The following is a 13,252-nucleotide window of genomic DNA, read 5'->3' on the forward strand; positions in this document are numbered from 1 at the left end:
CTTAATATTCCTGGTTTTTTTTTTTGTTTTTTGTTTTTTTAATTTAGAGAATTTTCAATATTTTAGGATAGGTTTAGTATTGCTGTAGTCTTTTGGTTTTTGCTCAACTGAGAAACTCTTTCTCTCTCCTATTCTAAATTATAATCTTGCTTGGTAGAGTGTCATAGATTTCAGGTTTTTCTTTTTCAGAACCTTGAGTATATCTTGCCACTCCCTTCTGGCCTGCAACATTTCTATAGAGAAATCAGCTGATAGCCTTATGGAGCCTTCTATCTAATTCTTTTTTTTTCTTGCTGCCTTCAGAATCCTCTCTTTATCTGTAACATTTGCCATTTTGATTATGTCTTGGTGTAGGTCTGTTTGGGTTCATCTTGTTTGGAACCCTCTGTGCTTTCTGTACCTGGGTGTCTGTTTCCTTCTTTAGGTTTGGGAAGTTTTCAGCCATAATTTCTTCATATACATTTTCAATCACCTTTTCTCTTTCTTCTCCCTCTGGGATCCCTATTATGAGTGGATTGTTTCACTTTATATTATCCCATAGGTCTCAAATATTGCTTTCATTTTTTAAATTTGTCTTTCTGTCTGCTGTTCTGATTGGGTAAATTCCATTATTCTATCTTCCAGATCACTTATTTGTTGTTCTGCATTATTCAGTTTGCTATTCATTGCCTTTAGTTCAGCTTTTGTCTCAGCAAAGGTTTTCTAATTTTAATTGGCTCTTCTTATAGTTTCTAGTTCCTTGTTACAGTGATCTGCATTTCTATCAATCACCTTTCTTAATTCCTTCAATATTTTTATTATCTCTTTTTTGATCTTGGGATCTAGTAGACTGGAGAGGTCTGTTTCATTGTTCTTTCAAGGGCTTTCTCTTGTTCTTTTAACTGGGAGTAGTTTATCTGCTTTTTTATTTTACTTTTATTTCTCTGACTCTCAATTTAGGAGAAAGAGTTATCTACTGTGGTCTCGAGGGCTCTTTTTTTATAGGCGTGTCCCTGTGTATCCTGCATGAGTCCAGTATTTTTGGTTCAAGGGCTTTTTTTAATATGGGTCCCTGCCACATCTTTCCTCAGTGTGTGTTGGCCATTATCCCCTTGATAGGGAGTATGACTGGTGTTGTGGTGAACAGAGCCTGCACTAGATGTTTAGCAGGGCCTCCTCTTTGCTCTTTAGCCATCACAGCCCTGTTGGGGGCAGGGTCTGCTCCCCAGTTGTTGGAGTAGAAGCCCCCAGATCTGTTTCTGAGCTGTGGTGTGGGGTAGGCAAGACTGGAGCACTTCTGCTGGAAGAGGAGACACTGAGTATTCCTCTGCAGGAGCAGTCCACCAGCAGGGGCACTCTGTGGTGTTGTCTGTCACCTGTTGTGTGAGCTCACAAAGTACACTATTGTTGGCACTGCTCTCAGCCCAGCTTCAGCCATGGGACTGCAAGCAATCAGCCCAGATGTCCCTCAGGCACTGTGCTCAGAAAGCCACCAGCACAGATCCATAGGCACATATCCACTGAAGTCAGGTACCAGGTCCACAGTAGTCATGCATAGTCACTCACCTGGACACATCATCTGCCCCAGCCACAGGAGCACCATTAATCTTCTTGGATGTCCCTCAAGCACTGAGCATACAAAGGTGCCAATGGCATAAATCCAGCAGTCACGAAACTTCCAGACAGGGCTTAGATTTCAGCCCTGCCTCCATGTGTGGGGCAACGCCTTCCATGCTCCCAGAACTTGCAGAGGTGGAGCCCTGCCCACTGTGAGCTCGCTGAGAATGAGGCTGCTATGGTGGGACCCTGCTTCTCCTTTCACATGCACATGTTAACAATGGGGCTTCTATGGTGGACCTGGTCTCTGTCTTGCACACACCTGCAGTTGTATCCAGGGCCACACTCTAGTCCCTTTGGGCTGTTTCTGGGCAGCCAACCCCAGTCCTCTTACCATGTCTGTCTGCTGAAGCCTGAGTTTCAGCACCGAGCCCCCGTGTGTACCAGCAGATGCATGTCTCAGGCTAGGGAGTGCAGTGAGGTGGCTAGGACCATTTGTGCTGGTCTCTCTCCATTTTGTCCCCTGCAAGCTAATTGCTGTACTCTCCTCTAAACCTCTGAAGCTCCCTTTCTGTCCCAGCTGATCTCCCCACTGGTGAGGGGGCTCCCAGGGTATGGAAACATTTCCTCTTTCACAGCCTCCTCCCAGGGACATAGGTCCCATCCTGATTCCTTTTTTTTTTTTTTCTTTTATCCTACCTAGTTACATGGTGATCTTTCTTGCAGCTTTGGTTGTATGAAATCTGCCAGAGTTCAGTGGGTATTCTGTGAGAATTGTTCCACACGTAGATGTATTTTTTAAAATTTATTTATTTACTTTATTGGCTTCATTGGGTCTTTGTTGCTGCATGTGGGCTTTCTCTAGTTGTGGCGAGTGGGGGCTACTCATCATTGCGGTGTGCGGGCTTCTCATTGCAGTGGCTTCTCTTATGGAGCACGGGCTCTAGGCACAGAGGCTTCAGTAGTTGTGGCACATGGGCTCAGTAGTTGTGGCTCTCAGGCTCTAGAGTGCAGGCTCAGTAGTTGTGGCGCACAGGCTTAGTTGCTCCGCAGCATGTGGGATCCTCCCAGACCAGGGATCAAACCTGGTGTCCCCTACACTGGCAGGTGGATTCTTAACTACTGTGCCACCAGGGAAGTCCCCAGATATATTTTTGATGTATTTGTGGGAAGAGGCGAGCTCCGTGTCCTTCTATTCTGCCATCTTGATCTCTCCTCACCTATTTGAATATTAATAGATATCTCATCTGAAGCCACGTGAAATGCTCTCATGAAGGACACCAGTGGCCTCCTAATGAACAATGACAAGATCTGGGACTCTGCAGCATTTTCTCTTTGTTGACCCCTCCTCCTTTTTGGAATACTCTCTTCCCTTGACATCTGTGACATCAGAGCATCCTGGTTTCCCATTTCTTGGACCCTTTCAGTGATCATTCACAGGCCCCTCTTTTTCTACTCGTGTGTAGCTATTTCCCAGGGTTCTGATTTCTTCTCACTTCTTGCCCTCCTCTCATGCAACATGTTCTTTCCTCGAGTTGCCTGCCCACCATTCCACTAGATTTTATTTATTTACTTAAGGCAGTTTATTGAGGTGATATTTACACATAGTAAAATCCACCTATTTGTGTTCAGTTCTATGAATTTTGACATACAGTCCTGTTATCACCATGACAGTCAAGAATAAGAATATTTTCATCACCCCAAAAAAGTTCCTTCACACTGACCCTCTGTTGTCAGTTTCCTCCTCCATCTCCAGTCCTTGGCAACCACTGATCTCTTTTCTGTCCATATAGTTTTGCCTTTTCCAGGTGGTAAATTTCATGTATTTTTAAACAAATGAAGATGTCTTCTTTATTTATATCTCTAGTGCTAACCTGTCTTTTGAGCTTCAGAGTCAATGACCCGATGTCTTTTGATTAGGTCAGGTTTAGAATCTTCTCTTTTCTTCATGCATTGAGAAGGTTGAATGATTCAAAAGTTACTTAACCTCTCTGAACCTTAGTTTCCCTTCACGAAAGAGGAGAATAATACTTCCTTTGCTGATTTCTTGGGGAAATTAAATAAGACAAATGCCACTAAGGAACTTACCAGGCTGTGTATACACAATAGATGCTCAGTATATCATTAATACACTGATGAAGTTCCATTTCTTCAAAAGGACCCACACCTTCCAAAGATGCAGCTTAGAGTTCCTGAGTCTTCAGTACACTTACTAGAGAGTTTACGCTCCTCAGAGGCCAGGAATCATTCTCCCCACCAGTCAGTGCTATATGTCTCAACAACATGCTGGCCGAGAGGATGCATTACACTTCCAATGCCTACACATCTGAATTCTCAGAAACAGTTTGTGGTACAATCGAGCCTGGCAACCAACCAGTTATATATAATGAGAATGTCTCAGGATCTCTAGTTAGCTTTAAGTTTATGGGGCTGATTAGTATCTACAATAAAGATTGTTTCTTTTCAGATCCTTTTTACTTAAAGGCAAAAATAAAACGCAGTGTTATCGTGCAACATATACTCCTCCGATATGATTATCTGTAAGGCCTCCAGGTCATTTACAGTAATGAACACATTTCAACCTTGCTGCACATTGGATTGGTACAGGGAGAAGTGGCAGACCCATTCACTCCTACATATTTTTGTATTTGGAGTCTTCACATTTTCATATACCATTACCCAGTAGTAATTTATAATGTAGTCTGTGAAGCCATGTGATATTTTAGTGGATGCTTCTTCTCAATTTCTCTCTAGATGAACTAAACAAAAGTACCTTAATAAAAATAAACTGACAAGAATCACATTGTTCTCATTTCAAACACACATAAAGGAACTAAAATATTGCGAAATATGCCAGGCAGTTTTACTAATCCTCTAACCTCCAGAGAAAGGGCTTGTAATTAGAATTACATTAGAATAGTCACAGCCAGCAATTTTTTTTATTAATACTAGAAGGACTTCAACTGATTTCATGCTACATGTACACACTAAAAATGCAGTTAACATAATGCAAAGAAATTAAAATTACAATTGAGGTGTCACTCAGTAAGTGAAAAAGCTTTACTGGTCTGTCTGGTCACAGAGCTAATAATGACTTTACGCAGAATGCAGTGAAACAAAGGTGTCTTTCTCAAAAGCCAGAGTGCACTTGTGGCAGGCACTATTTTGCTTAGGCCATATACAGCTGTACTTGATTACAGGAACATTAGTTAAGTAAGACCATAAAAACAGCTGTATTTGAGATCACATAGGACTCTGCACATTTTCTCCCTGTGGCAGCCAATCAGAAATCTTGCTGACAGGCAAACTTGTACAAAATGAATGATCCTATTTAGATTAATTCCGCTTAATGCCTTACACAGGCCTACTTTCCTGGCATATTGTGGAGAAAGCAGGTCAGTTCCATTCAAAATGTGGAGATAGAAAAGGTAAGCTTGATTACTTGATAAAATATATGACTATACTGGCAGAAAATGTGGAGTGCTTGGTCCCTGTAAAAATATGGCCGATGGGCTCTTCCCCAGCTCAGAGTTCAGCCATGAGGCACTTTGGAAAATGAGCGCTCAGCCAGCTAGCGGTCTGCAAAACTGAGCTTTAACTGTGGCTCTGTCATTACTGTTTGTCTTCACTCTTTACCCAGTGATATGATATATCCACATATTTTGCCATTATGCTCTGAAATGCCCCCTAATCCTTGGCTCTGGGCTTTGGTCCCCAGGATGTTAACCAACAACGCCGACAAATCTAAAAACTGCTTACTCGACCAGCCTCTCTGCCTCCTCTGCCAGTGTCCTGAGAAGAACATACCTGGGCTAGTCCACTGAGACCAGTGGGCTGATAGGGACACGTGGAGCAGACACGTGAGCTGGCCCAAGCCGACGTCAGCACATCTGCCCAGCCAAGCCCAGCCTGGATCAGCCAACCTGCAGACTCATAAGCAAAAGTACTTCTCACTGCAGGACACTGAGATTTTGCAGTCATTTGTTACACAGCATCACTGTGGCCATGGTTAACTGAAGCATCACTGTGTGACCCTGGGCAAGTCCTCTTCCTTCCTCTCCTCCACTGCTCATCTGTAGAGTGATGGGAGGGACTGGAGGATCCGTACAGCCCCTTCTAATGAAGCTGAGGGCCAAAAAACCTGGGATGAAAAGAGCTTCAGACTCCAGAAGCTCAGATTTCTTCCAGGCCTACAGAGGGAGCCTAGGAAAACACTTCAGCAGGCACGGTGGGCAGGCAGAGGAGCCTTATCCCCAGTGGTTTAGCTGTAAATGTCTGGCAGTGCGTCCACAGTTACGTAAAAAGTCAGTGAGAGAAGAAGGGTCTGACAAACCCGGGCACCAGAATGTCCACACAGCCAGCTCCCAAACAAAACTTGTTTTCCATGGGTTTAAACCTAGACAAATAAGCGAGTCAGAAGACAGGACTGGAGAAAATGGAAATCTTTATTTTTAAACACTAGTACATTTTCAAGCTGTTTTAAAAAGGAAAGATCATATTACTTCAAAACTATGCATCAAAGCATATTTATTTTAAACTCTAATCTTACAAACACATAATGAAAGAAACATATATTTTATAAATATCTACTCAGAATATGTATTATGAAAAAAAAGTGTTTAAAAATAACAGCCCCAGATCTCCCTCTTTAAATATATAAAATTCCCATACAATTCATAAGAATTCTTTCTCAAGAGCCAAATAATTCACAAAGGCCAACAACTCAGTTCTCCTCGGACACGATCAAAAGTAAAAGGGATATAAAAAAATGTAAAAGTTCTGTACAAGGGAAATACAGATAGCACACGGGTAAATCTCATTACCATACATGCCATTTGTGTTTTAAAAATGTTTTATAAAAACTGCCATTTAAAACAAATGAGAGTCCTTCCCTGACTGTGGAAAATATATAAATTATCACCCTCCCACCTGGGGATCAAGGTTGCCACCTGCTAGGGTTGAGGAGCGACGTCTCCATGTGGTTCCCGTCTAGGGCCTGAGCCACACGTGGGGATCCACCTCCTCCAGCAGTGGCTTTTCTGGTGGGTGATTCACTATTATTTCCTTCCAGTTAGAAAAATTCTTTGGGATCATAGGAGAAAACTGCTCACAAGTAAAAGCAAGACCAGGAGACAACTTCAGATTGCAGTATCCAAATAATAATGTGTATTTTGCGGTTTTGGTGACCGGAAGTCTAATTTTCCACTGTCAGAGACACAGCCCGTCACCTACCCCAGTGAAACATGTGGCACAGCCCCAGGCTGCCCCTTCATCATTCCCCTTCTGGCTCAAGTCGTTCTGTTGCCTGCAGCAGCGTAGGTAGACTATTGCCTCTTCTGACACTTCTTCTGGAAAGAGCTCTTCAAAAAAGTGCGGTAGACAGGGTCATCCACATATTCATTCTTAAACCTGGAGCTTAGCACTCTCTGTCTCTTTTTCTCCCCTTGTATTATGTCTGTTCCATAAAACGTGTCTTCAAATCGCATATCAGAGGCTGTGGACTAAGAACAGCCAGTGTTACACTGCAGAAGGGCAGGCACTTGACATCACAAGAAAGGACAAAGATCTGACTCAGTGCTGGGGAGGGTGCTGAGGCCCAAGGAGAAGGCCCCACCCAGGAGCCTTGGAGCCTCCCCACCTGCTTCCATTTAGCTCCGTTTTCTTCAGGACCTCCGACAGCCAGGGACTTTCCTCAACACAAGCAGGACTAACGTCTTCGCATTTAAATCTCCCTCACTCTTCGTGCCCCCTCTGGCTCCTGCCCAACCGGGTATCTGATAAATTTGTCCACAGTCATCTCTAATTCACCCCATTCCTATTTACCTCTGGGCCTCTGTCCTCACCCCTTCCCTGAAACTGTCCTTGCTCGAGTCCTAGTTCCTAGGACACGTCTCTATTTTAAATTTATGTGACTGCTCTGTCACCTAACACTTGCATGAAGCTCTCTGTCATTTTGTAAGCCCTCCTCCTGCCTCTCCTCCTCTGGCTGCTCACCGTGGATGTCTCAGGGGCTCCCCTTTCGTAACTACTTGCTCAACTCTGATGCCCCTGAGGCTTTATGTGTGGGCTTTTCCTCGCCACATATGCTTCCCGGGCCTGCCTGCCCACCCTCAAAACTTCAACTTCAACAACTCCAAAGACGCTCACATCGCTTGCTCCAGTTAGGACCTCCTCCATGTTCAGGCCTGCGTGGCCAGCAACCCAGCAGGCATCTCAAAGTGTTTATCCTGGAGGCACTTTGAATCAACCCATCCTAAAATAAACTCAAAGTCTTCCTTCTCCATTGCTGTCCTTCCTGTGTTCAATAAACAGCAGCACCACCCCCATCAATTCTAGCTACACTGATCAGAAACCTAAAAGTCACTGAAAACGTCCCCTTGTTCCCACTCTGTCCAGGACCTTGTACCTTGAAGCCCTCCATCTTTTTTTCTTTAACCCTACTGACCCCATGGTGCAGGCCCTCACACTTCCTCTCCTAAACCACTGTAACAGATGCTGCACCAGAGTCTGTTTTTCACAGAACCACTAGAAGAAAGCTCTCTAAAATCTCTGATTATATGACACCCCTGCTAATAGTCTTTCAATAGCCCTACTGCCTTCAAAATGATGTCTACGCTTCCTAGGCTGGACATACATAACCACGCATAATCCTACCCCATGCTTGGATTAGACTGAATTATTTGCAATTCCCAGGCACACCTGACTGGCTCATCCCTCTCCATCTTGAGATGTACTGTTTCCCCTGCATAGAAGATATTCTATCTTCCTTGCCGCTGACAAATGTGAGGTTCTTTCTTTTGGATTCCTGTAACACTCTATGTGTCAATGCAGTAGAACGAGGGCAGTGGCAGACATAAGGGGCAGGTAAATGTCTGCCCATCAGGACGCCCTGGAAGGTGAAGCTATTAGGGACTATGAACTGAATTTTATACATGTTCCCAACAGCAAGCAATGTGCTCTGCCACAGTCACTGCTCAGTAAGTGTTAACTAGGGGAATGTGGGCTTTTTCTCTTATGCTCAGGTAAGGCTTACTTTTTTTTTAATTTTTATTTTATATTGGAGTGTAGCTGATTTACAATGTTGTGTTAGTTTTGGGTGTACAGCTAAGTGATTCAGTTATACGTATACATATATCCATTCTTTTTCAGATATTTTTCCTATATAGTTTATTACAGAATATTGTCGCGCTCCTGATCTTAGAGGACATGCTTTCAGCTTTTCACCATTGAGAATGATGTTAGCTGTGCATTTGTCATATATGGTCTTTAATATGTTGAGATAGGTTCCCTCTGTGCTTACTTTCTGGAGAGTTTTTACCATATATGGGTGTTGAATTTTGTCAAAAGCTTTTTCTGCATCTATTGAGCTGATCATATGGTTTTAATTCTTCAATTTGTTAATATGGTGTATCACACTGATTTGCATATATTGAATCCTTGCATCCCTGGCATAAATCCCACTTGATCATGGTATATGATCCTTTTAATGTATTATTTGATTTGGTATGCTAGTGTTTTGTTCAGGATTTCTGCATCTATGTTTATCAGTGATATTGGCCTGTAATTTTCTTTTTTTGTGGTATCTTTGTTTGGTTCTGGTATCAGGGTGATGGTGACCTCATAGAATGAGTTTGGAATTGTTCCTTCCTCTGCAATTTTTTGGGGGGATAGTTTGAGAGTACAGGTGTTAATGCTTCTCTAAATGTTTGATAGAATTCCTCTGTGAAGCCATCTGGTCCTGGATTTTTGTTTATTAGAAGTCTTAAAATCACAGTTTCAATTTCAGCACTTGTGATTGGTCTGTTCATATTTTCTATTTCTTCCTGGTTCAGTCTTGGAAGGCTGTACCTTTCTAAAAATTTGTCCATTTCTTCTAGGTTGTCCATTTTATTGGCATATAGCTGTTTGTAGTAGTCTCTTATGATCCTTTGTATTTCTGTGGTGTCAGCTGTAACTTCTCCTTTTTCATTTCTCACTTTCTTGATTTGAGTCCTCTCCCTTTTTTTCTTGATGAGTCTGGCTAAAGGTTTATCAATTTTGTTTATCTTCTCAAAGAACCAGTTTTAATTTCATTGATCTTTGCTATTGCTTTCTTCATCTCTACTTCATTTATTTCTGCTCTGATTTTTATGATTTCTTTCCTTCTACTAACTTTGGGTTTTGTTTGTTCTTTCTCTAGTTGCTTTCGGTGTAAGGTTAGGTTGTTGTTAGGTTTGAGATTTTTCTTGTTTCCTGAAGTAAGATTGTATTGCTATAAACCTCTCTCTTAGAATTGCTTTTGCTGCATCCCATAGGTTTTGGATTGTCATGTTTTTGTTACATGTGTCTCTAGATATTTCTTGATTTCCTCCTTGATTTCTTTAGTGATCCATTGGTTGTTTAGTAACATATTGCTTAGGCTTCACGTGCTTGTGTTTTTTGCAGTTTTTTTCACGTGATTGATTGCTAATCTCATAGCCTTGTGGTTGGAAAAGAGGCTTAATATAATTTCAGTTTTCTTAAATTTACTGAGGCTTGCTTTGTGACCCAGCATGTGATCTACCCTGGAGAATGTTCCATGTGCATTTGAGAAGAATGTGTATTCTGCTGCTCTTAGATGGAATGTCCTATAAAGGTCAATTAAGTTCATCTGGTCTAATGTGTCATTTAAGGCCTGTGTTTCCTTATTGATTTTCTGTCTGGATGATCTGTCCATTGGTGAAAGTGTGGTGTTAAAGTCCCCCACTATTATTGTATTACTGTCAATTTCCCCTTTTATGGCTGAAGCATTTGCCTTATATATTGATGTGCTCCTATGTTGGGTACATATATATTTACAATTGTTTTATCTTCTTCTTGGATTGATCCCTTGATCATTATGTAGTGTCCATCTTTGTCTCTTGTAACAGTCTTTATTTTAAAGTCTACTTTGTCTAATATGAGTGTTGCTACTCCAGGTTTCTTTTGATTTTCATTTGCAAGGAATAATTTTTCCATCCCCCAACTTTCGGTCTGTATGTGTCCCGAGATATGAAGTGGGTCTCTTGTAGATAGTATACATACAAGTCTTGTTGTTGTATCCATTCAGCCAGTGTATGTCTTTTGGATGGAGCATTTAATCCACTTACATTTAAGATAATTATCAATATGTATGTTCTTACTGCCATTTTTTTAATTGCTTAGGATTTGTTTTTCTAAGTTTCTTTTTCTTCCCTTCTCATGTGATTTGATGACTATCTTTAGTGTTGTATTTGGATTGCTTTTTCGTTTTGTTTGTGTATCCATCATAGATTTTTGGTTTGCAGATCGCATGAGGTTTTGATATAGCAGTCTATAGATATACAAGATTGTTTTAAGTTGCTGGTCTCTTAATTTCAAATGTATTTCCAATATCCTGCATGTGTACTATCGTCTGCTCATGACTGCTGGTTTTTATATCATATTTGTGTGTGGATGATCTCCTATCTTCACTGTATGTTTGCCTTTTCCAGTGAGCATTCCCATTCATAATTTTCTTGTTTCTAGTTGTGGTCTTTTCTGCCTAGAGAAGTTCCTTTCACATTTGTTGTAAAGCTGGTTTGGTGGTGCTGAATTCTCTTAGCTTTTGCTTGTCTGTAAAGCTTTTGATTTCTCCACTGAATCTGAAAGAGAACCTTGCTGGGCAGAATATTCTTGGTTGTAGGTTTTTCCGTTTCATCATGTCACTCCCTTCTGGTCTGCAGGATTTCTGCTGAGAAATCAGCTGATAACCTTAGTTGGGGATGCCCTTGTATTTTATTTGTTGCTTTTCCCTTGTTGCTTTTAATATTTTCTCTTTGTTGTTAATTTTTTTTTAGTTTGATTAATATGTGTCTCATTGTGTTTCTCTTTGGGTTTATCCTGTATGGGACTCTGCGTTTCCTTGGACTTGGGTGACTGTTTCTTTTCCCATTTGAGGGAAGTTTTCAGCTATTATCTCTTCAAATATTTTCTCAGGTCCTTTCTCTCTTCTCCTTCTGTGACCCGTATAATGCGAATATTGGTGCATTTAATGCTGTCCCAAAGGTCTCTGAGACTGTCCTCCTTTCTTTTCATTCTTTTTTCTTTGTTCTGTGGCAGTGATTTCCACTATTCTGTCTTCCAGCTCCCTTATTAGTTCTTCTGCCTCATTTATTCTGCTAATGATTCCTTCTAGCGTTTTTTTTTTTCCATTTTAGTTATTGTATTGTTCATCTCTGTCTGCTCTTTAAATCTTCTAGTTCTTTGTTAAACATTTCTTCTATCTTCCCGGTCTGTGCCTACATTCTGTTTCCAACATTTTGGATCATCTTTACTATCATTACTCTGAATTCTTTTTCAGGTAGATTTGCCTATCTCCAATGTACTTATTTGTTTTGCTGGGTTTTTATCTTGTTCCTTCATCTGGAACATATTTCTCAGCTATCTCATTTTTGTCTAACTTACTGTGTTTGTGGTCTCCTTTCTGCAGGCTGCATGATCATAGTTCCTCTTGCTTCTGCAGTCTGTCCCCTGGTGGGTGAGCTTGGCCCAGGGGCTTGTGCAGGCTTCCTGGTGGGAGGGACTGGTGCCTGCCCACTGGTGGGACTGGTGGGTGGAGCTGAGTCTTGTCCCTCTGGTGGGTAGTGCCATGTCAAGTGGTGTGTTTAGAGGTGGCTGTGAGGTCAGTATAAGTTTAGGCAGCCTGTCTGCTGATGGGTGGGGCTGTATTCCCCCCCTTGCTGGTTGTCTGGCCTGAGGTGTCCCAGCACTGGAGCCTGCAGGCTCTTGGGTGGGGTCAGGTCTTGGTGCCAAAAATGCAACCTCCAGGAGAGCTCACACTGATCCATATTCCCTGGGGCCTCCACCACTGGTGTCCTTGTCCCCACAATGAGCCACAGCTAACGCCCTCCTCTCTAGGAGACCCTCCATGATCCACAGGTATGTCTAGCCCCGGCTCCTCTGGAGTCACTGCTTTGTGCTGGGTCCCAGTGCATGTTCTATGTGCCCCCTAAGAGTGAAGTCTCTGTTTCCCCCAGTCCTGTGGCGCTCCCACAGTCAAGCCTCACTGGCCTTCAAAGCCAAATGCTCTAGGGACTCCTCCTCCCAATGCCAGACCTGCAGCCTGGGGAGTATGATGTGGGGCTCAGAACTCTCACTCCATCTTTTATGGCTTCCTCTTTGTCTCTGGATGTAAAATATCTTTTGTGGTAGGTTCCAGTCTTTTTTGACTATGGTGCAGCAGTTAGTTGTGATTTTGGTGTTTTCGTGAGAGGAAATGAGCTCCAGTCCTTCTACTCCGCCATCTTATTGGAATTGAGGGGCTGCTTTTAGTTTGGATGCTTGCTGCCTCTTTCCTCAGTGTGTGCTGGCTGTTATCCCCTTGATACGGAATGTGCAAGTGTGGCGGCCTGTGCTCACTCCTGGTACACGGGGGTAGCGATCAGAGCCTGGGTGTGGGTCTGCCAGCAGCAGCCTGTGTGCCTGCGGGACAGCAGGGGCAGGAACTGGCAACTGCTTCGCCCGTGCACTCCCTGGACAGCAGGGGTAATGACTGGCACCTGCTCCCAGGTCTTTTAGTGGTGGCAGTGGTCTGTGCACTCCCAGGACAGCAGGGGCAGCAACTGGCACCAGCTCACAGGTCTCCTAGCAGCGGCAGCAGCCCATGCCCACCTCTGGAGCTCACGATGGCGGCGGCACATGCCTGCCCCTAGAACTCATGTCGGTGGTGTCCTGTTGCCTGAGAGGGCGTGCAGGGAAA

At 42.9% G+C, this 13,252-nt stretch overlaps 1 protein-coding gene across 7 annotated transcripts in view; it reads right to left on the reverse strand.

Annotated features, from left to right (window-relative positions):
* The window catches only part of KDM4C (lysine demethylase 4C), a 414,703-nt gene that overhangs the window by 11,330 nt on the left and 390,121 nt on the right, over positions 1–13,252 (reverse strand). For 6 of the 7 annotated variants that reach the window (XM_057720400.1, XM_057720403.1, XM_057720402.1 and 3 more), the window contains one exon: positions 5,972–7,037. The exons of the other annotated variant lie outside the window; for it this stretch is intronic. In XM_057720400.1, the coding sequence (XP_057576383.1) occupies positions 6,861–7,037 (177 nt within the window). In that variant the 3' untranslated portion in view covers positions 5,972–6,860. Of the gene's footprint in view, positions 1–5,971; positions 7,038–13,252 lie in introns of those variants that run through there. 7 annotated transcript variants of the gene reach the window in all.

The sequence above is a fragment of the Hippopotamus amphibius genome, chromosome 2 (assembly GCF_030028045.1).
Source record: "Hippopotamus amphibius kiboko isolate mHipAmp2 chromosome 2, mHipAmp2.hap2, whole genome shotgun sequence".
Lineage (NCBI taxonomy): Eukaryota > Metazoa > Chordata > Mammalia > Artiodactyla > Hippopotamidae > Hippopotamus > Hippopotamus amphibius.